This window comes from Lepisma saccharinum, chromosome 7 (genome assembly GCF_977018435.1).
Source record: "Lepisma saccharinum chromosome 7, izLepSacc3.1, whole genome shotgun sequence".
Lineage (NCBI taxonomy): Eukaryota > Metazoa > Arthropoda > Insecta > Zygentoma > Lepismatidae > Lepisma > Lepisma saccharinum.
The window spans coordinates 48,206,544-48,231,731 of NC_139235.1; the positions used below are offsets into that span (position 1 = coordinate 48,206,544).

The 25,188-nt window shown below is 36.0% G+C and overlaps 1 protein-coding gene across 1 annotated transcript in view; it reads left to right on the forward strand.

Annotated features, from left to right (window-relative positions):
* Positions 1–1,769: 1,769 nt before the first annotated feature.
* LOC145990222 (uncharacterized) overlaps positions 1,770–25,188 on the forward strand; it is a 70,716-nt gene continuing 47,297 nt past the window's right edge. The window contains exons 1-2 of the mRNA XM_083125896.1: positions 1,770–1,916; positions 5,188–5,340. Coding sequence (XP_082982022.1) covers positions 1,844–1,916; positions 5,188–5,340 — 226 coding nt within the window. The 5' untranslated portion in view covers positions 1,770–1,843. The remainder of the gene's footprint in view (positions 1,917–5,187; positions 5,341–25,188) is intronic.

The window sequence follows — 25,188 nt, forward strand, 5'->3', positions numbered from 1 at the left end:
CGTTGGTATTGTGAAATGTTGCAATAATTTACCTCCGTGAGTTCTGTGCATCAATATACACGATTTGCAAATATTTTTTTTCCGCCTTTGGCAACACTTTGCTTATTTGTTATTAAAACATGCATGTTCTTACATATGTTTGTCTCTCTAAATTTTCCCAATATACAGGGCATTCTCTTGGCAGAAAGCGTTTCTTCTCATTCCGTTTCGCTATTCCGTTATACGTTCGTAAACACCGGGTTGCGTGACTTTTCGGACACTCTGTACTTAAGAAAATAAACGGATTTAAAGGTGCTGAGACAGTGAGATTACTAAATAAGTATCTGCTGACAATTTTATGGAATCAGGCACCATAAAGGACACTGAAAGAATGAAATAGATAACTAGATAGGCCTATCTGGAAATAGGAAGTAAGATATTTTACATAGTGTACTAAAAAATATATAAATTAACACCTACACTCTGCCTCAGCTTTCTCTGGAGCAGGCGAACGAAAACAGGTCTCTGCGCAAGTACTGACAGCAGCCTTCCAAGCAGCGTCTACTGCTACGCTCTGCCCATCCCCCCCCCCCCCCACTCTGCCGCTATGCGGCCTTGTTCCAGAGATAGCTGGAAGAAGGTTTTATGTCGTAAAAAGCAAACAACGCGGTGTACGGAAAGCCATTTATACATCAGTTCCAAGTAGACACCAAATTCAATTATACAATGAAATCTTGAATGGAAATTAATCCTAAATTCTGGGCATCCCCACCACGACAGAAAAAAAGCAAAGACGGCATAGCACTTCCTAATTATGGTATAAATCAGAAGGAGTTTGAGCTGTAAGGAAATCCGAAGGAATGCAAAACCAACTCTAAAATTAATCATTATGTCATTGACATAAATTCTTACACTACCTTCATAAACTTTCAAGAGGGTCATTGGAAATCACTGAATTCTGAAGTCATTGTTGATAATATTATTCAAATTGTGAAGTTTAATTTGAGGAATATGTAAAAAAGCACTTAAATGTGAAGTCTCTAAGAAATATGTATTGCTGTATGGCATAATAACATATATTTTAAATTGAGAGTGTAGGTTCTTTAGATGTAACAATATGTGTGTTTTGAATTGAACCTGTGCATTAGTGCTCAGAAGGAAATTAATCCATAAGATATTCGTTGAAACAATACACAGACAAAAAAAATTAGAAACAATAAACGTTCAGGTAAAAGTACATTACAAAAATGTGTATTTTTGTGAAGTATTAATTAAAGGTAAGTAAAGATTTAATTATAAGAAATTAATACATAACTTATTACAAAGTGGATGTTTTTCCTTTAATTAAAATCGCAAGCGAAAAAACTTATATAATTAGGTATTATTAATTAAGGCAGGTTTTTAGGGAGGTGTAAGACATAAAAAAGAACACTGAAGCTACCTTTCGCGCCTTTTCGTGCGAGGGACGGAGATAATAAAGTTGTCAGCAGGCAGACCCTGCGCGTGTAAATAGCGGAGGATTCGTGAGAGAGCACACGCTACAGATGCGTTGTAATGATTTAAAGTCGAAAATCACCTCAACAATGTGCTGACATCATCCGTAATAGTTCCAATGAGCGGCCGTGACAAGCCACGTCAAAGGAGCCATTCGGGCGTCTGATTTGCTGCCGTCCGCACTTAGCCAGCCTCTTCCCCCCTCCCCCCATCTCCCGAAGGGAAAACCAGTAGCCCCTTGAAGGTGGATGAGCCGGGAGCCGTGAGATAATTAAGAGGGGGACGGTTCCCCTGGGCGCTCAGTTGCCAGCACAGCTTCCCCGGGGTCGGTCTTCTCCAGGAAAGTTCTTCCTCCTTCTCACCTTTCGCCATGAGATCGACCAGAGGTTGGTGGATTATCCTCAGCTGCCTCTTAGTCATCTACTTGGTAAACACCTGTTTAGGTAGGTTTCGCCGTTCACGTTTTCCGTTCCAGAGTCTGCTAGTGATGTTCAATTGTCTTGGAGATATACTTTTAAGTATTTTATGCTATTATTTAATTACTTTAGTGCACTATGGATACTTCAGAATCACTAAATTCAAATATAAGTGCCTTGTTTCATACTTGAGTAAGTTAATGAAAGGGAAGTTCAAAATCCACAAGATATTCGAATCATAGTCAAATATTATGCATATTCCAGACCCTTGAAAACAAATGTTGAAGTGTGAAACGTTTTACCAATTCGCACTTATCTACATGCACAAAAATTCCTCCAATTTTTGCTACATATTTTTTTGAACCTTTTTGCAAATTTCTCTCTAGTAGGAATTATAAAGTTCTGCTAACACTGTTGTGCATTGCAGTTCTTCATAGAAACGCCACAGAACTTATCATGATGGAAACTTTTGGTCCGAACGTGACACCATGATAACTAGGCTGCAGCACAAAACAGCAGGACCAACCCTGCTTCAAGATCATTGTAGTGGAATATTTTCGTGAAAAATTAGCGAGCATTTGTCTTAACCTCCAAAGATGTTATTTAATTCTATATAATTTGGTTGAAGCATGCTTAATTGCAACTTTGGGGTAATATACCTCCAAGAATTAAGAAGAGTATGTACTACAAATATCAACCATCAAATTCGATTTAGTATTTAAGATTATATTGTATTTTATCAAGTTATAATCTGTTTTCAGAAGCAGTTCATAATACAGGCGAACATAAGAATACGCAGGGGAAAAATAGTTCATGCCTATACAGTTGAAGTTACAAAAATCTCGTTTACTCTCAATGGGATAGAAGTGACTGTACCTTAAATCAATATCCCTACATGAGTTTTAATCGACTTTTGAATAAAAAAAAGCCTTAATTTTTAACTAAAGAAGAGAATGTTTTCAAATAGAGTAACTTCTTTAACTTCAGCAATATTTTCTTTCTTGTATAAAGATGGCACACACGTTTGGTAGAACTTTACATTTACTTTTGCAACACTTCAAAATAAAATAATATTTTGATAGTCATATCAGTAAATCATTCAGTAAACATAATTTCCATATACGGTGACTAATATGTCAACCAGTTAATAAAAACGTCATTACTATCAAATACAAGAAATTATACACGTCTTTACAATCCTCATTAACAAATTTAGCCTATGCGTTTTTCGAGTCAGTATGATTCTTTTTATTTACACGTTTATGTCAGTAGTTGTCACTTATCATAATTAAGCTTTGTTAAGGCATGGAATACAGTAGCATATATGTGTGTATGTATATCACAATAGTCTTCAAGTATATTCAACTTTTTTAAAGGAATTGTTTTACAGTCAATTTTATATTAACTGAAATGAAAACTATGAATATGTAATAAAGTAAAAAAAACAATTATATTGTTACGCAGGATAGCAACTGATGCTTCATGGGAATGAGCATTTACATTTTTTGCCTGGGATAATTTTTTTAGTGACTCTAGCTTATCTTCGTTAATACGCACCCTATATGGATTGTTCGTGGGGAATAAGCAAATTCTTACATACACTCTAAGGCACCTCCAACTGCCACGACATATATTCTTATATTAAGAATTTGAATAGAGCTTCGAACGTTTTCAGCAACAATCGCATTTTTCCTTCCGTTCGTGCTAACTACTAACATTCCAGACTGGTTTCGAACTCATTTCGAGCTTATTATGAAAAAAAAATACCTCTTTATCAGCCAGTAGGCCTATATGCATGTCGTACGATATATTCATATTTCAGGCTCTCTTGTACCTATAATGTTAATACAAAGTGTTCAGCCTATCAACTGAATGAAACAACATCCGCGATACCCGTTTAGGTTTAACACTCCACTCTTACAGCATGTAAATATCTAGTTTGAATTATCTGTCTGTTCTTGCGAGTCTTTCTCAGCAATCGAAATAATATAATCTATGCAGATGTCTCAGTATTTAAATAGGTAAGGAAATACAGTATGCTTCATATCGTCTTTCAAAGCGTAGATGTTCCTCGTGAAAGAGCCCTTCAAGACCTTTCCAACAGGGTCTTAGTCACTTCTGTGCGTGCACTAATTGCAGAAATATTGCAATTTAAAGTTAACAAGATGTTGAAAAAAAAATTGTCAAAATCGCACATTTGCACCCCTGTAATAACGAAAATACAAAATATATGGATCTGTAACTTTGCATATTTTCCTACCTCAGGGGGTCCTTTCAGTATGACAAATTTTAAAGAAATCAAAAAATATGAGGTAGAGATCCTAGTTAATTTGGCATGACCCCAATACGTGAAAGGAGGGAGAAATTTATCATTCATTACAGAACAATATCTTCCAGTACAAGTAGTTGCTCCGTCACCGATCGCACCGATTCTACTAATTCCATATGCGATGTTTTATACAATAAAAAGAGTGATCGTGCTACTTTAAAGTAATAAAAAATTCATTTTTTAAAATCCGCTAGCACTAAGTTTCAATGATGAAATTATTATTACTATTTTATCAACAAACATTAAAGAAATGGTAAGTATAACAAATTTTCATCATGAAAATCACATATATAAGAATTTTAATAAACATAAGAACCAGAATATGAAATCCTTTCAAGGGAACAACTACAACTATAAACTGATTGAGAATAACAAATCAACCTTTCTCACTGTTGTGCTCTTCATACAGACAGACCATTTTTTTTCTTTCATTGCAATTTTAACAGTATAATTTACATTCAGCATTAAATACAGTATATATATTTAGTAACTATCATCAATATATTAAAGGCACTATAGTATAACTTAAATTTCGGAACGCGCGGAATATATCGATATGTCAGTTTGCCCATCTGTAAGATATTTATAAGTGTCTATATAGTGATTGCTCACAGTGACCACATCTCCAGTCTGTTACTGATTCATTTGGTTTATTTTACTTTTGGACAATCGCGAAGATGAGTCTGAGTGATGATGATGAAATTGATGAAAGGACACTTGCAAAGAACGCCCATCCCTAAGCCGGGATTAGAGCACCAGACCCTTAGGGTCCAATCTGTTATTCCTTTGAATTTTGTTTCATTACTACAAACAAACTGTTTTAAATTTTAACGATTATATGTCGAGTATATAATGAGATTAGTGTTATTAGATATGTTAATTTTCTTTAATTCTGTCTTTACTAATTCGTTTTGATTGTATCTAAGTGCTTCATATAATGATATCCTAACGACCAACTGAATTTTACAGTTCAAAGCATGTCCACCAACAACCTGAGGCATCACAGGAACGCTCTGATTCAACCTGAAGAGAGATACATGAATTTATCAACTTTGACAACAAACGAAGACGAATCTGACAGTTGTTGCAGTCGTGAAGAGAAATATGTATCCATTGGTTTTGGTAAGTAGGTCGATTTAAGCAATTTTTCCTTAATTTTTTAAATACTTAACTACATAAAAATTAAATATACATATATTTAAATTAAATACGCAAGAAAAGTCGTAAGTTAAAGAATCGCTTGGGAAGAATTGTCTTATCTACTTAAGATAGGAATTTAAGTGATATGATAAAATCTCGACACGCGTTTATTTTGTGTCGATTTGATACCTCTTGGATTAATAGTGCCTATGACAGATAAACAGATGAAACGTATGGGACATACACAATGACACATCCATGCTTCTTTAGCCACGATTCGAATCTAGTCACGCTAACCACTCTGCTATAGTGGTGGGCTCCAAATGTTATTTTAAGGCTGAAAGACGCAAATCATTTCATCTACGTCAAGTACTTGAAATAGCCTGCCAAACACTAGTTTCGTTATTCCTCAACACTGCATTTCGATCCTGTAGAACAATTACTCGGCTACTTATTTCCAAATAAAATTAAAGCTGAGAATATTGCTATTGTGACTATTAAATTATATTTGGTCCCAATTATTAATGGAAGGTACAAAACTTCCACTTAAACGAAGCATTTCTTTTTCAAATCCTAATTGGATGAGTCACTTGCTAATTTCCATGTACAAAATGGAAAATGCAATAATAAATGTACCTTCAAAATGGCTTTAAAATAGTGGAGAGGGCTTATTAATAACTGAAAGAAAAAGTAAGAAAAGTACCACTCCTATCTACAGTTATGGTGTAATATGTCGCTCAGTACATGCAAAGAAGAGAACACTGGCACAGATAATTAAGTTCGTTGAAGTTACTTACATTTTCCAGTAAGCACTGCTATGAATGAAGCTTGATTCTTATGTGCCTTAAAACAGGACATCTTTCACATAATAATAATTTTACTTCATTTACTTTTACGGTACATTTTTAATCAATTTTCGACAATTCTAAACTAAGAATTACATCATATGTATTTAGAAGAAAATATTAAACAGGGTCTTACCGATTTCCACATAAGAAATTGGAGACTCAGATCTCATCCTAATAATAAATACATACATCTCAGAAATCTACACAGATCCTCGAGTTTTGCAAACCTTCCTTTTTGCCAAATAAACAGATTAATGACATTAGTTGCCATGGTATTAACATCTAATTGTCTTGTCATTCTTGCCTCCAACAAATACACATTTTTATTGCATTGAGTTAGATACTTCTGGCTTTAATGTTAGAATTATTTCTTTCTCTTCCATAAAACATGCAAAAACACTCGAGCATGTATATCACCATAAGATATATTGTAGCCTATATTTCAAAAATGTTGCTTTCCATTGGCCATTAATAGAAATTAATTTCCTTACGAGTTCTTAATGCGGTTACAATTGTACGATTATACAGATTTCACTGCGGTAATTACATTTGGAATTGTTACATCTTGAAAACTACAATAACATTATCTAAATACGCCGTATAATTGAAGTATAATTTTTTGACAGTTGGCACACCGATTCTGAATTTTATTTCACGGTAAAACATATGCTTTCCTCTAGCATTGTTCGGGCGTTCGTAGGAATATTTCTAGTAGTTCAGTCCTATGTTGAATACTCAAGTAATTAAATAAAGAAAAAGTGTTCCCCTGTGCTTAGCACCACGCCATGAAGGCGTATAGAGGGTGTGGGGGTAACGCCCCACACTTTCTTCGTCCGGTCATGAGTGGAGGTGATGTGATCAGCATCACGCCCCTGACCGCCTTTACCCCCCAGGGTTTCCCCCAGGTACCCATGTCATTCGACGCTAGGTGGGCGCCGGCGTTAGAAAAGTTCCCGGATTTGAACCGGCCGGGGATCGAACCCGGGAGCTTGAGCATGGTAGTCAGACGCCTTACCGACTTTTTTTTCTTTTTAAGGAAAGCCCCAAGCGGAAGCTTTCCCCATAACACTTCATTCACTCATATCATTTCATTCAAATTTCTATTTCAGTACTTTTCAGGACAAACAATCACAAATACTCATGCCTTACCCGGGACTCGAACCCGGAACCCCTGGCGTTGTAGCGCGTTCTGCTAACCACTTCGCCACGGAGGTTGACACCTGAGCCACCGCGGCCACTAAATATTGAACTAATCAAGGAAAAATAAATATTTTACCATTACTTTTTCCGTATTTCCTTATTTGTAAAGTTATATGCAGACATTCTCATACATCTGTAATTAATTTCTGATCACATCATAGTATTGGGTAGCTGGAGTACACATTTATGAAAGAAGTCCGACCGAAGCGACATGAGAAGCAATTTAACCAATCAAACGAAGTTAGAGCAAATTCAAAATCATTCACCTAAGATTTACTTGAAAAGCGCATGGCACCATACATTACACACTATCGAATAACTTATTCGACTGTAGACTATACGCAGAAGCAATATAGAAAATCCTTAAAATTTGAAACTCCAAAACTATTTGGCATGAACTAATTTGGAATACATCTGGAATTGGTGGAATGACATGAAATAAAAAGTAAGTTAAATGTACGGTGGAACTTGTAAACTGTATCTTCAGATACCGAGTAGTATCGAAAGTAAGCAGAGTAAATTTACTGGTTACAAGACTTAATTGCTAATTATCCATGTTCGTACTTACTTGTACTTGTTTACAGGGTTATTAAAGAATTGGTTTGACAAGTGGAAAAATTATTAATTAAAGCTTCTTTTATTACTGAGACCACTCGAAAGATCTGACCTCACGCTCATGGCTCTACCATCAGTAAAATCCTTTGAGATTTTGTAAAATAGATTGCCACCTTAGAAGACATACGAGGACGCGTAACTAAAGCCTTCACACAAGTCGTATGGGTTGTATCTGACTATCGTCTTAACCCTTAACGGTTACCCCTGTAACACACATAGTTTGTAAGCGTAAGCTTCCATTTCATACTTATATTCATTTAAAAACTAGCATAATCTTCTATTGCAATAAACGTTTAGAGTTGTCGTCATAATTTTGAATAAACCTCTATATTTCCATGCAACTTTTCATAAACGATTAATCAATAATATTTTGTAGAATCAAGTTAGTACTTTGTGTATCTTTCGGTATACTATATTACATGTTGCATCTTTTGTTAACTCTGCGATATCTAAAGATAGACAAGACATATATCGACTGTTGACTTACCGTTAGAATTAAGTGCGTGTTCCAGTCCACAAATTTTATGCTTCTACATATCTTTAATAGCTTCTGAGTAATTGATTTGTATCGATTGGTTTCAATTATTGACTAAACAATGCGATAGATCAAGTTGGAATTTTGCAGTTCTTTCAGTTTGGCAAATTTCATAAATGGTCTTATTTATCTGATAATGAAGGAGATATTGCAAAGTTGACTTTCGATTGTTTCGCTCACATTTTCAGACGAGATAGTTCAGGTAGTGTTACGCCAGCATTTACTTGGTCCTAAAACTCACTGTTTAGCTTTAACAATGTCTGATGTCTACATGTAAAGTGAAATCGAGTATCACACGTCACGACAGAGACAAATAATTAGCTACAATACGTTTAGATATTACATGATAGGACTATCATCCCATGCAATTTTGTCTTTTTAGTTTTAGTAGATTTTGAGATACTGATTGTTGACACACATCGACTGACATGACCACCACATTTTCATGATTGCTACCATAAAAGAAATGTTGTGATGATGAGTGTAAGCGAATAGCGAATGAAAAATATGATGGAAGATTAAATATTCTACAGATATATTCATACCTGGATAAGGACGTGGCCAGGAAAGTGACAATTAGATGACTAAATAACACATGACGAGTGTCAAGTTAACAAAATAGATGCAAATTATTAATTTATGTAGCTGTAGGCTACGTGTATTTTATCGAAAGTATATTTGAACCTGTACAAACTCAATTGAAGGTAAAAAGACCCTGCTTTTAAGATATACAGTTTTATGAAAGCAACTGGAAAGTTAAAATCCTCTAGCATCAGAAAAAACCTTCCAGAAACAATAAAATCCATATAAAATGAAAAAGGTGTCCCGGGTTTAATACGCGGTGGAAGCACATAGTGGTTTGGATCCCACTTTCAACTGCAGGTCCAGTCCCGATTAGCCTTTCTGTGTATAAAGTGGACTTAAACGACAATTCAATAAACAATTCAGTAAGAAAGTGGAAAAAATGAGAGTGGAAAGAAAGTACTTGAAGAGGCGGAAAATTTAATGAAAGGTTGATCCAAGATCAATCTTTTTGTTAAAGCAGTAATCGCGCTTGCATTTGAGTTAGCCGATAAGATGGGCACAATATTTTAGAGTATTGTAAAAAACAGCAGAGGAAGCTGACCAACGCTGTGTTGAAGAGAGTGTATCGAAAAATCAAGTGCAGCAGCTGAAGTGATATCTGTCGTAAAGAGAATGGAAAACAACAAGGTGCCAGAGAATAAAGTGGCAGCGGAAATAATAAAATGTGAAGGGCAATTTTCTTTGAATTGATAGTTTTTTAAATATGGACAAATAAGAAAATTATATTGTGATATCCACTTCACAAAAAGAATGATAAAACAGACTGCACCATTCAACATGACTTGCAAAAGACTAAAGAGTACCAGTAAGACATATTGAAGAGAGTTTGAGAGATTACCAGAGCGATTCCAGCAAAACAGTAATATAAAAAGGGCAAATTTTCAGTTCGAGGAAAGTTAATGAAAAGATGCCATGAAATCAATACAACGGTCCTCTAGTTATTTGTAGAAACGGTTATTAGAAACAAAGTATACAATGCAATTTTTAACCTGAATAAAATGACATGTAATGAAACGTGAATAAAGTGAAATTGTTTAACAAACTAATAGAAAAGATTGTCGGTAGTATAGAATCTAGCAGAAATGCTACAATATTAACAGAGTTCAGTTCGCGAATCGTAATAGCTTTGGCAAATCCATTTAAACAACTAGAAGCAGACACCAAATAATCAAGCCTTTTTATTTAATGAAATAAAAAACAGTAATAGTAGTACAATAAATAAATTTAGTTATATAAATATTGAAAATAATATCTGATTGATAGGACCAAAAGAATTTAAATATCTGGGGTCACTGGGAATAGAAGATAGTGACAATATAAATAAACTCCCCGGACAAAAATAAAGTCACTCCTGGTAGAACATACAACAGTTTCTTTCCTGACCAACAAATAGCGACGACGGGTGACGACGAGTAGCGATCTCTTGTAGAAGTCTAGTACAGTTAATCTGGAGAGGTGGTGTTCTTCAGTTGTGAGCAAGCAGTTGTGGGTCGAAATTCAGACTTGACGAAGTGATGAAAAGAAGCCTTTGTGTTTGGGTGGAACACGCCTAGTAGCTGGAAATCGGTTTCAAACCTGCAGGAACTGCTCCAGTGTCCAGACAGTCAAAGAATGCTAGCAAATTTCGTAAAGGACGTTGAGAAGGGAACTGCATGCGATGGTCATGCGGAAAAGACTACCACGGAAGAGGCTCATTCTAGCAGCGATTCACAAAGCAGCACGTTCGACATGGGCTGGCTATGCGGCACCAAAACTTCACTCAGAAGGACTGGAAACTTGTAATATGGTTCATACGAATCTCTTTTGGTTTGTATTCCATAATGCGAGCACACGGTAGTTCCAAAGAGGCATTAATTTGGATTGTGCTACAGGTGTTTTTCAAGCAGGACGTGGGGGAAAGGGGGGGGGGGTTGCGATGTGCTGGTGGTGGTTCTTTTGCACCGTCAACTGGGCCCTCTCGTACAAGTGACCGAGATCTTGAACTAACACGGATACCTCGGCATTCTGAATGACCAAATGTTTTTCTTTATAAAAAATGAATATGAATACTACTGTCTTCCAGGACAACTGTGTGCACCAGTCTCGAACTGTTTCTAAGTGGCATGACGAGAATTCCGCAACACTTTCTCATCTCGACTGGCTCTCTAATTTCCAACATTTTAATCCCACAAAGAATCTGTGAGACTATTTGGAACAGCGAGGAAAACATCAAAACAGGCATCTACGTACTCTGAAATAACGTCTGGACATCCTGAGGCGATAGTGACTGCAAATCAATGTTGCATACCTCCGCAATCTCGTGGAGTCCATAACACACATGATTCACGCAATTATTCAAGGCTAATTTATATTTGTTCGAGAATGCTGAAACTCGGATGGAAGTAGTTTTTCTCACGAAACAATCTTGAAATCATCGTTAGTGTAAACGAATAAAGACCAGAATATTCAGAACAGTCATTAGACCAGTTATTGCATATGTCTCGGAGTCTTGTTGCCTTAGTACTAGCGGAGAAAAAGCATACGAATATGGAGATTGTGGGTTTCTGGGAGAACAAGAAAAATCAGGAATATTGTATATAAAAATTAATAAACAAGTTGAAGCTGCATTTACTACGTAACCACGAAATCCTACTTGGGTAAAATTGCACTCGTCTATTGGAATATATCTAATTCGTATACTTTCAAGTTAATAACTTGCTTTATATTATTTATAATTAATTGTTTTCATAATTTATGTATATATTTATGATTTATCTTATGTTATTATATTATTCGCGTATTTTTGCAACATTAATTAATATTTTATAGGCTAATAATTATCCAGTATATGCAACGTTTTCTTTATTTGTCAAATCCAAGATGGCTAGGATTATTGCTATCTTTCACGCAAATGTTGTTTAAACAAAAGCTAAATACATTTCTTGCTAATACCGATATGTCACAATAGACAAGATTGAAGTAATGTAGTCTTCGTTATAAATCCGTAAACTAAATCTTTATTTAATCATTTTATGTGCAAGGGCAAATGTGAGTTATTTTATAAAATCAGTTTCTTTATTTCTTTATTCTTTTTCCTAGTTTAATATTGTAACATGAAAGCAAAGCAATTCTCCCTCGCTTTCAATAATATAGCGTTATCCTATTGGCTGTTTATTTTAGGAGTGGGGAATGATGCAACGTGTAAATGGCGACGTCAAAAGTTCCACGTTGGCATTCTTAATTGTTGCCAACCTTAACCAAAGCTTACTAGATAGTAATATCTAATTAGCTAATTAGCATTAATTTGACATATACATTATCAGATTTTCTTGGTTATTTTTATGGTATGAGTTTGTAGTATTGTAAGAAAGAAGAATGTGTTATACTGTGCCTCGCGTTTGAGGTAAGCAGTTGAGGTATTGCTATTAACGATGAAGGCGGTCCGTGAATTCTGTCGTGATAAATAAGTTACTTATCACTGCATACGAGCGAGCAGGAACCAACACATTATATTTTGAATTTATGCGAATAAGTATGTACGCGCGCGATCGTTGATAAAACTACTTTTGGACATTCTAATCTTAAAGTATTTGGATTTTATTTGCCGCGACGTGTCGCAATTCGGTGGTTATTTTCCTGGAAGATTGGGGATCGTCTTAATCCGATCCCTGGGTGAGAACTCGTGGTTCCAACTGACCAGCCGGAGCAAGGAGCGGTGTGTTGCCAATTCGTGGCTCCATACCCTGGAGTTACGATTGTGGTGGCACGATGCAGGTTTATTGGTTACACATTTTATAATTAACAATTAATGAGAATAATAATGACGATAATTAATTCGCATTTGACTTCGATTGTATTAAAAAAAGGTAAAGTGTTCCCCTGTGCATAGCACCACGCCATGAAGGCGTATAGGGGGTGTGGGGGTAACGCCCCACACTTTCTTGATCCGATCGTGAGTGGGGGTGATGTGATCAGCATCACGCCCCTGACTGCCTTTACCCCCCAGGGTTTCCCCCAGGTACCCATGTTATTCGACGCTGGGTAGGCGCCGGGGCCGCTTCCACCGTTAGAAAAGTTCCCGGATTTGAACCGGCCGGGGATCGAACCCGGGACCTCTAGCATGGTAGTCAGACGCGTTACCGCCTGAGCCACCGCGGCCACTCGATTCTATTACACAATATTTTATTTTTGTGAGAAATATAGTTTGTGAGAAATCTATATGTATCTGTTTGTTTTGATTGTTGACTTGAACAGACAAATGGATGGGTCGAACGGGAAAGGGTATAGAGCATAATTTAGATAATGCAGAGATGCTTGATCTCACCAAATTTTGTATTTATAACTCGAATGTTGTTGATGATTGTATATAGTATTGCTTTCCGTTCCTCATTTGTTTTTATTTTACTCCCGCTGGGAGCTTCTTGTAAGGATGCGGAATTCTGGGAGTGTGATATTCTAACACAGCGGCATGGTGCATGTCGGCTCGCGGCAGCGGGAAGGACATTTTTCAGCTAGCCTATCGGATGTGGGCTTTAGTGTATTTTATCAGTGTGCAAACGCATTTAATTACTGTATAATGCCAAGTGAATTAAAGGACTTGTATCATATACAAATTTGTTGCTGTATCCGTTGTTCCAGCTCTATGGTAAGGTATTCAATATGGCGTCCTCCCCAGAGGTGCTAGTTTTCTTTCATGGTGATACCTGGAAGGAAACTACAAACAAATGTTTTCGGAGATAACATAAAAAAGTGTTGATCTTTTACTTTCAATTGTTTGACTCCATAGACATACAAACGGAACCCTCAAAGTAATTTATGTTGATTTAAACTAGCGTTTACTACGACCTAATTTGTAGACAAATGTAGAGCTTTACATTTGGCTTATTCCAAACCATCGACAAATCCCTTTGATGGATTGTCTCTACAGGCTAGACAGATGAATCCATCAGGTTCATTTATGATATGCTAAGTTATTATTTGGTAGGTCTATCGGTCCATCAAATTTTGTTTTTATAGTTCTTCTAGTTTTGGAGATGCAAATAGTTGTTACAGACGAACAGACAAGGGCAGACAGACAGAGAGCCGTCGCATAGAGTACCTTTATCAGCTTTTACTGATAGTTAGGGCATTTAAAGAGAATGTCCCTAGATAAAACCACAAATTCATAAGTAAGGAAACTGACCAGGTGGGAGACAAACCTGGTTGCGGTTATATGATGTCGTAGAAGAGCAGAAAAATAATTCGTAGTTAAAGGAGGAGAGAAAGAAGTAGAAATGATTTGAAGTATCTCCCAATGAAGGCCTAGATTCTAAACACATCAATACCAAGAGGTGAAGCACAGTAAGTTACGCCTTTAAAAAAATCACCTGTTGAGTTATGATTCATTTTCATTCTAAAGAGAAGAATAGAAACCACGAAAGAAACTATTGTGAATATAATGACTTATATAATAAAACAATCTCATCAATTTATAATAAAACCTTCCATTTTTTACTGCAATGGAGAAATGAAATACTATTTGCACTATTCATTAACATTACCTGCCTGTAAACTTTAAAAAAATTTAAGAACTAATTTGAAACCAGGTAAAATTTATTAATAACTAATTATAAGTGTTAAGTGCTGGTTAAATTATAGATGGTATTACAACACTTTCATTGAGGGGAGCAAAACATGTTTGTTTTCCACAAACTATTAATTTTGTAATTTGTGAGGTGGACTGGGGTCTTTCTAAATGCTAGAAATATGGATTCACAAAATTGTGTACACGCACACTCACACACAAATGTATATGGCAATTTTATGTCATTCTTCTACTGGACCTATTTGTTTTGCTTTCAGTCTTTTTTATACATGAAAATCTTTGGTTATAAGACTGATCAAGAAGGGCGAAACGCGGTTAATTAAATAATGGTATTTCTATCGTCGTCTATAACTGGTTAATAACAAATACACAAAATTGATTTCATTAATATTATATTATAATTAACATAATTTTTTATCTTTCAAGATAATTACAGCCTTAGTGGTGTATAAGTGAAAACACATGTTCGATGTTTGAATGTGTCAAAGCCATAAGTACCGCTGTAATATTTGTAATATTTGTAATTTATCCAAATATTATGAGAGAAAAACAAGGTAAGATAAACGAAAAACATGTATATTTCTGCTAAAGTACAGACATTATTATGATGTTCTTTTCATTGTATATTTCGGACTTTTAAATTATTACGTTTTAGTGTTAGTCAGTTCGGATCATCAACATTTCAATTTTGTGCCATACATGAGCTGAGCTATTGCAATTGTCCTAAACTTATGTTCACTCTTTAGTTGCCCTTATTTAATTCATTAATTTGAAATTATTGTGTATCACTCAGGTACAAAATATGGTTCCCCTAAGTTATTTACGTGTGTTTTGTAAACACGCATAGAATTTATAACATATTGGTTCAAATTATTGACGTCACAATAATATAAGCATATAATTATAGACTGTTTTTAGTAGACAGGTATTATTATAATATTTATCTTACACCTATTTTTAATATAAACTACAGACTTCTGCAATTATTGTACGTACCTTCTGTTGAACATCTTAGCCAGAAAAACCAAATTACTCATTTTCCATTTATAGATTATTTTGACTATATAAAATTGAAGCTTGACTGTTATATTTCGATGCAATTGTAAAGGTAGGGAACTAGATACTGGTAGAAGCAAAAGCGAATAAGAGCATTTCGAATATTTATGCTTTGGCATTCATAAATATTTTTCCATGGATACATGGACTTACTAAATCAAGACAATCGTTAAGACGAAAGATAGGCCATTGTTAAGAAATACAATGGAAACATTTTTCATTGATTTTAACAACGAATTAAAAAAAACTGGAAAAACCATTGAGTTTTATTGGATTAAAGCACATAGTAATATTACAGGCAATTCCAATTCTGATGAGTGTGCAAAGAAAGCAACGTGCCTTGAAAATATAAACACGCTTCCAAACGTTAATCACGCGATGGTAAAATCAAGAAAAATGGAAAAGTAAAGCATTGATTAACACAAAATTGCACATGAAGGTAGCAAATGTGTTTATGCATTAAAGAAAACAAGAATTGTGTACAAAGATGAAAAAAAATGTACTTTTCGTAAGTTATATGATGACGTCACATTTGGATCATTAACATAATGATGTTTAAAGGCAAACAAACCAAACAAAACTTACAGTAATACGGTATGTGACCACCCCGGACCTTCACACAAACTTTACAACGATTTTCCATGGTTGCAATGAGGTGATCAACCATCGCAGGTGCGAACAATGGCCATTCCTCCATTAGGACAGTTTCCAACTCTCTGAGACTGGCTGGAGGAGGTAAACATGTAGAGACAGAACGTCCGTTTGCATCCCAAAGGTTTTCAATGGGATTAAGGTCGGGGGAATACGCCGGCCACTCCATACGAGAAATGCTCTCACTTTTCAGGTAATCGTCAACGATGTTTGCTCGATGGGGACGGGCATTATCGTCCATAAGGAAGAAATCAGGACCAACTACTGCAGACTAGAGTCTCACAATGGGGTCTAGGGCTTCGTCCAGATACCGCGCAGCCGTCACAGAACCGCCTTTAAAGATGTGCAGCTCGGTGCGATATCCCATTGAAATTCCAGCCCACACCATGACGCTGCCACCTCTGAATGAGTGATGTTCGATGATGTTCTTGGCTTGATTGCGTGTGCCTCGTTCTCTCCAGACCCTTACACGCTTATCATATGATTCCAGGGCAAATCTGGACTCGTCCGTGAACAGGACGTTGCACCAGTCTGAGAGAGTCCGATTGACATGTTGACGACACCACTTTAATCTTGCCCCTCTGGCTTGGATGGTTAGTGTAACACAAACACGTGGTACTCGGGCGTACAATTCCTTCATGTGGAGCCTTCGGCGCACAGTACTAGCAGATATTGTCTTACCAAGTGCCGCTGCAAGCATGGACGTAACATTTGTGGAGGTCGCTCGTCGATTCCGCTTGGGGACTATAACAATATATCGATCATCAGAGGGGACGGTAACCCTTGGACGACCGGGCACAGTTCTCCGGACAACTGTTTGACTTGTTTGGAATTGTTTCCATAATCGATAAATTACCGAATGATGAACGCCAAATAAAATATCGACATCTTCGATTGACTGTCCTGCTTCAATGCGTCCGACAGCACGCCAGCGCTTACTATCTGTCATTCGTCTTCTTTCAGCCATAGAAACACGAATATTATAAAAAATAATCCTACAAAATTTATAAACACTTTGTATCAGCTTTTAATGCACCTCAAACCCTTCAGAATGCTAGCGTCTTCAACGAAAGTGTGATGTTTCTTGCACGAAATCCTCGCTTTTATGCTATTTCAAGAGCACAGATTAAGCACGTAGGTACAAATAATTCACTTTCTACTTAAAAAAAGGAAGCTACACATAAAAACTGACATCTACATCCGCAGAAATTTTTAGCTACTCAAATTCAAATACTCTTTTGAAAATTTGAATTGCGTGCTTTACTTTTGGAAGGCAGTGTATTATGGACATATCATTATACTATACTGATCTTCTCCCTAGAGTAAAGAATAAAATTTTAAATGAATGCTTTGATTGGTGTCATAATGAACTTGTAACAGTTGGAGAATCATACAGACCATTTGCTTAATTCAAACAACAATAACCATGGTTTCATCATGTCAGTGGTACAAGAAATATCATTGTTTTAAATAATAGACTGAGATCGGGTCATTTGTGTACTAGGCAAAATTTATCCAGAATTGGAATAACGAACAATAAGAGATGTGAATGTGGTTGGAAAACTGCATATAATACTGGAATGCCCAATAGAGAGAGAAATATCTTGTATAAAACTTTATAGGTTCAGTTTCCAATAAATCTATCAAGTTTTGTTGTCAATACATATGTAAAAATGGGTTATAGTTTGTTAACATATTTAATGAAGTGTAACGTACAATTGTAAAAGACAAAGTGTTTTCTTTTTCTAATCTAATATCTGTAAATAGCGGGAAAGACTGATAATTTTAATGTAAAACAATTATGTATATTTTATATGTATATTGCAAAGGACAAAAACGGCATAAAAGTTGTTAGGTCCAAAATAAAGGAATGAATGAATTCAAATAACAAACTATGGCTAAGGTAGCAGTTCTGCATTAATCGAGTAAGACAGCTGCTTTGTAATTGCTAGTTTTTCTTGTTCATTATTTCATCTCTGATATTATCTCACTGTGGTAGTCGTAGCAGGGCGATGGATGACGATGATAATGTATTTCTTGTATTTGGTGACACGCTGAAATTTGTTTCAGAAGCACTTCCATCAGTTAGAATTACAAATAAATATACCTACGAAAGCATTACATCCATAACATACACAGAGCCTCTTCCTAGTATTGTCTTACCACCTTCATTATAGAATATTATCAGGAGAGGTTAAAATTAATGAGGACGACCTTTAAGAGTCAATTGTCTAGAAGCATTTCACACTCTTCCCAGTATTATATTTCTTCAAATCAAAGATTTTGCATTAATTTTTTTTTATGTAGATTACAGATAAAACTGAATATATGTTTGGAAGCATCTTTAATTTACATCTCCTTGTTTCATTTTTAATTTTTCGTAGGTATTTTGAAACATAAGTGTATGTTTGGGACAGGAAGTTCAGTGGCAAAAATATAATTTACAGATCCTTCAAATCCCTTAATTTCAACCATCTTTACACATGAAGGATATTCAGTTTAGTATAACAATCATTTGTGCTACAAAAATTTGAATGATGCCAACTAATTATCGTGGAGAATTACTGTAGCGAGCAATATCTTCAGCCTTTCAATGTGGATGGCACATTATTATACGTATTTGTTATAAAAATCGGACATTGGACAAATCCGTGATAAGGAAAACAAACTCCTAATTTGAATATTATGAAAAGCACAGACCTCCTGATTGAAAGTGATGTTATCATATTATCAAAAAGTGAGAGTAGTTTTGGGAGAAAGGGTAGTCACATTTATTGTAGACAATTTTCAAATAAGAAACATTCACCACACACCGGAAACATTTAAATTTTCGCAGCTGCGGGCCGCATCTTCAGTCGTAGAGGAAAGAGAAATTGTGGAAAAGGAAGTGAAATTTAGACCTGCAAAGTTGCCAGGTGAAGATCGAAGATACAGTACGCGCAAAACTTGGCTCTCTTGCGGGTCTTTTCGAAGAAAGAATGAAAGAAGAAGAGTGCTTGGGAATGAGGATGATTAGGTAGAGATGGAGTTGGCTGGGAGCTCTTCCCGATTAGACTATCTGTGAATGAAATGAATGTAAAAACAAAACTTCAGTGCTTCAGTACAGTCTGTAATATTCGACAGGAAAAGCAGACAGACTCGTTCCCAAAATAAGGCCTCCCCTATGGCGCAATGGTAGCGTCGTCACATTGTAATCAAGGGGTTCCGGGTTCGATACCCAGCGGAGACACATAGTGGTTCGGATCCCACTTTAAACTGTAGGTCAAGTCCCGATTAGCCTTACTGTGCATAAAGTGGACTTAAAACACCAAATCAATCAAATTATTATTTAATTGGTATTTTTTGGAAGGCTAAACAAGTTTACAAAGCTTAGAAATAATTTTTGTGCTGCATAAATAAATAAATTATGGAGAATTACATATTGGATGATCACGTACAGTTATAGTCCAAAGTGATTTAATATAAAGCGACACATACATGTTATGTTTGTTCTATTGGAAGTTACTTACCTAAATTACCTAGGTATGTGTAATCCTGCCAATTTGAAGTGTTATTTGGGTTGCATACCTACAAGGTTGTAGAAAGAGAGCAACGCTACTGTACAACTGTGACTGCTATTGCGGAGTTACTCTTGTTGGAATTCGAATTCAGAACACACTAGCCTCCCAAATGGCGTAGTGGTAACGTCGTCGCCTTGTAATCAAATGATCCCGAGTGCGATACCCGGTGGAGGCACAGTGGTTCGGATCCCATTTTAAACTGTAGGCCCACTCCCGATTGGCCTTTCTCGACCCTGTGGCCGAGTGGTTAGCACATCGCGCTGCGACGCCAAGGGTTCCGGGTTCGAATCCTGGTCGGGCTTGGTTGTTTGTGAATGTCCATTCATCAATTTCATCATTTCATCACTCATCCCCATCTTCGCAAATTAGCCAAGAGGCACAAAACGCGAAGTAAAATAAACTAAATCAATCAATCAATCAATCAATCAACGATTGGCCTTTCTGTGCATAAAGTTGCCTTAAAACAACAATTCAATCAATCAGAATACACTGCTTTCACTGCAGTATGTGACAATGATTTTTTTTAAAATTTAAAATTGATTAGCAACGAAATATAGCTGAATTGTTTAAATTTTATACCAACACCTTAGCTGACACAGTAGTATGAGTGATGCAGCAGAAAAAGTTCTGTGAGTTTGAGTTGGTGTTTAAAGTCCACTTTATGCACATGAAGGCTAATCGGGACTGGACCTACGGTTTAAAGTGGGATCCGAACCACTGTATCATGTGCCTCCACCGGGTAACGAACCCGGGACCCCTTGATTACAAGGCAACGACGCTACCACTGCTCCATCGGAAGGCTCAAGAGAAAGTTCTTGATACCTAATGGAGCTATGAATTATTTGAAAGACTGGCCGCTGAGAATCTTTACTATTAAGAAATCAAGACAAGGACAGTTCACGAACGTAGTGGGGAAACTGCATCTGGCAGCAAGGACGTATTTATTGGGGGTCCAGGGAGTCCGGACCACCCCAGAAAGACTTACCAAGTACTAAAATTAAATAATTAAAATAATAAAATAACTAAAATTTAATAAATTTAAAAAAAAAAGTACATACGTACTGCAGAAATATTCCCCTTGAGTTCTTGGATGATTTACAAAGGAATCGAGGAGAAACAAATCCCCTATGTGTTCCTATAGGAGATAGACTGGGGCACTTGAAACCACGACCTTTCAATCATTGCAGCGGGGGGCGAGGGGGCAAGGGAGGTAGAGGCAAAAATCTTCTCTTTCCCTTCCGGGGTCTGTTTCTACCTAGAACTGGTGAGGCGGAGGAGAAGCCAGCTAGAGTAGCTCCTTCCAGCCTTCCCCCTGATCGCACCGAGGAACTAGAAGCGCGTGAAAAAAAGGATTGCATATGAACTGTGGGTTCAACAAGACAATAAATATTATGATTTGAAAATAATTAGAGATGTGAGATTGATTTATCTATCTCTGCTAGACTAGCTACTCCTTAAATGCACGTTACTGGTTGTTTTATTATTATTATTATTATTATTATTATTATTATTATTATTATTATTATTATTATTATGAGACTCTTGATTGGGACCCCAGAAATATATTTCTAGATAGGTGCCTGTCTGGTAGCCTAACATATAGGCTATCACTATCGTTCGCTAAGCGACTTGCCAATGAGCGATGCGTTGTCATTGCGTCGAGTGTCCAATCCGGTATCTTCTGTCTGGAGTCGGCTACTATTACTTTAAGTAGCTCCTCAATTATCCTCACGATGCTGGATCGAGTGGACACGCTACAGGTGATCGAACCCGGGACCACTCGCACCAAGGGCCGAAATGCGAACGAAATTTTAAATAAGCTTAATGCTCTATTGCCTTCTTAAAACTCCTGTTATTTTCTTGCATTCATAACTCAATATTTTCCTTAATTTCTGTTAGTCATTATTACTTTGCTATCTTCAAACCGGACGGGACATGATATCCCAGGATTAGAACCCGGGATCTCTGGTGTTGTAGAGCGCTCTGATATCCACTACATCACTTTGGACGACACTATTCGGCTACGCTTGAGCTCATGTATAAGATAACAGCACAATTTAATTAATATTTATTTTGATTGAGTTAGTGTTTTAAGTCCACTTTATGCACAGTAAGGCTAATCTGGACTGGACCTACAGTTTAAAGTGGGATCAGAACCAGTGAGTGCCTCCACCGGGTATTAAACCCTGGACCCCTTGATTACAAGGCTACGACGGTACCACTCCGTCATCGGGGAGACCCTATTGTGGGAACGAGTCTGTTTGCTTTTCCTGTCAATGATAAAAAATTCAATTCCGAAATAAAACCGTTAACTATTTTTGATTATTGTAAAATTATATTTCTATCGGTATTGGTCTCAAATTCCGCTTAGCAATTACACCTATTATTGTATTTTGTATTTACTATAAATCTCTTTTTTACATATACTTGAGAAGCTGCAGTTCCTTTTCCAAAAATATACATAAAATATAGTGGCACGTTCATATTTATCAGCAATAGGATAAACAAAATGTAATTAATGATGTTCACATGTTTGAAAATCTGTTCAATAGACTGCGAACGTTTTTCAAAGTACGAAAATAAACATTGACCAAGAGTTGTTACATTAATTTTATCCTACCCTAGGTCATTTTTAGTTTCGAGTGGGTTTCACCTACTTGGCTGAGAAATAGAAGCTGTTGGGCAGGCGTCTGTTCGCCTGACGCGGAAACACGCAATAAATTAGGGAAACCTCACGCACAATCCGATAGTTTAGGGCGTCTATTTCTGGATTCTGAGGAAGGGAGAAATGTAGGAGAAGGTTAAAGATCGTTGAGAGTTGACTCAGTACGTCCGTTGCTATTTCTTTGATGTTGTTGACGTTTATATAGGAATAAGCATAACAACTACTAAAAATAGATCAGCTTGGATATAGATTCTGTGGCTGAAAATCTCACAGATTTTTTCGTACAGTTCCACAGAAGTTTGTAAACATTTGGTTGCTTAATGCAAAAGGAAATGTTTTTCATGCTTTTCATTCGCGCTTCAAATTAGAATCGTACAAAGAATATGAAGATTTGTATGGTCTACTTATTCATTACTTTAATGAAAAACATAAAAACTTTTTACATGCTTCGGTAAATACAACATAACATTGTCTTCTCTTTCCGACCAGAAATAGAAAAAGCTGTGAAATTCGTTGATTTGGATAATTTTCTAAATTGTCACTACATTGTATTTAATATCAGCCAAAGTTAATTTGCTTTAACTCGTAAATGAATCATTTTAAAACAGCTACTGAATTTAATTATCCCATTGTGTTGGCAGTAAAATGCTCCTTTTAAATCTGCAATAGTCTGCTGCTATAAAGTATTTTCATTATTCATATTATGCTCTACACTTTTAGATTTCCTTGAAAGGTCATAAAAATTTACTTTATTTTATCTCTATCTTACATCATAATATGTGTTAAGCATTAAAACATTTTTCCTAGTATTAGATAAAACCACTCTATTCCTAAAATGGTTCAGCAATTAATCAAGTATTAATTTAATGAGGTAGATTAATTTCAACTAAATAAATGACATGAAGAATATTAAACCTTAACGTACAAAAATAACTTTTCCAAAACAAAGTACTATTTTGAATTTGAGAATCCATTTCACGGAAACATTAGACATTTCAGGATATGTTAAAAATGAATGATAATTTTATCATTTTTAAAGCATTTTGATAAATAATTATATTATATTTTAAAATATTATATTTAATTTTTAATAACAAGATATAAATGTTTATTTAATATTTTTTTAAAAATGGATAAATTTTTGCATTGCAATAAAATAATATTAGTGTAAGGACGTTCATATATCGAGATTTTTTTTGCATCCCAATAATTTTGAGTTATACGAATGAACATCAAAATAATAAACAGTCCTACGTATGGGATTACATGAACATCATTTTCAGGTGATTTAAAATTGGATGTGTTTTATCAATGCATGAAATAATCAACATAATCGACTGCATCAAATTAGTAAATTTTATATGCAGGGTGATTATAAAGTCTCGATCCATTTTTGAGAAAAAGAGGCTAGAGATTAAAACAAATGTATTGAATGAACTCTCTAGTATTTGGTAACACATAATCAAGATTGAAAGAAAAAATATCGGACGTGATAAGTGGTGTACAGAAGAAAATCCATTAAAGTGTCACCTCAACGTACTTCCACATGAGCACTCTGCATGTCTACACATGAATCTGAACGTCTCATCGTTTCACCAAACACCTTTAAGACCATTGCCGGTGTCACGTTGAGCACAACGTCTGGATACGTTGGCGTAGGTGTTGAAAAGGGGTGATCAAAGCTTCCTCCTTCACTGCCTGTAACAGCTCTGCACACATTGTATCACGACCAGCACAGTCCTCCCTCTCTTACATGTGCACCACCTAAAGGTAGTTTGACCGTTTTTCTATACTGTAACGGAGTATCTTCCACACAGTCGGTTGTGGAAACAACAGCTCCCTGCTTAAACTTCTAGTGTTGGCATCTTCTACCCGTTGCACTGTGTCGGCTGCTACGCTGGGCACAAGAATGTTTAGCGTCAGTACAGTGCCTATTCGCTTAAATGTTTTGAACCAATATCCTTGGTTGGAGCATTTTTGGAATTTCCTTTCGAAAGTTATGTGAACCTTTTTGAAGCTTAATCCCTGCATACGTCCACACACCTCAGCTATTCTCTCATCATTAGTCAGCAACTTTCATATAATGTACAATGGAAAGAAGAAATCAGTCGTTTTCACAAATATAGATAGAAACTTTATAATCACCCTGTATTAATATCAGATCTTGAACTTCGTTCATTCGACATGTGCTGTAGTTTATTTGTTGCGACGAGTACCGATAATCATGTTTCAAACAATTCTGATATCCTGATATCCACTATGTAGGTTTACATATCCCACTGACAATGTTCTAAAAATAATTTTAAAAATGAACTTACCAGAGGTTTTGATTGATTGATTAATTGATTTGGTATTTTAAGTCCACTTTATGCTCAGTAAGGCTAATCGGGACTGGATCTACAGTTTAAAGTGGGATCCGAATCACTTGTTCCTCCACCGGGTATCAAACCCGGGAACTTGCCAAAGGAATCTAATTAATTGATTAACAAAAAATGTGAGGTTTTACTTATCAAAAACAAAAATTCATTTTCGATCTTACTAAATTTTGAAAT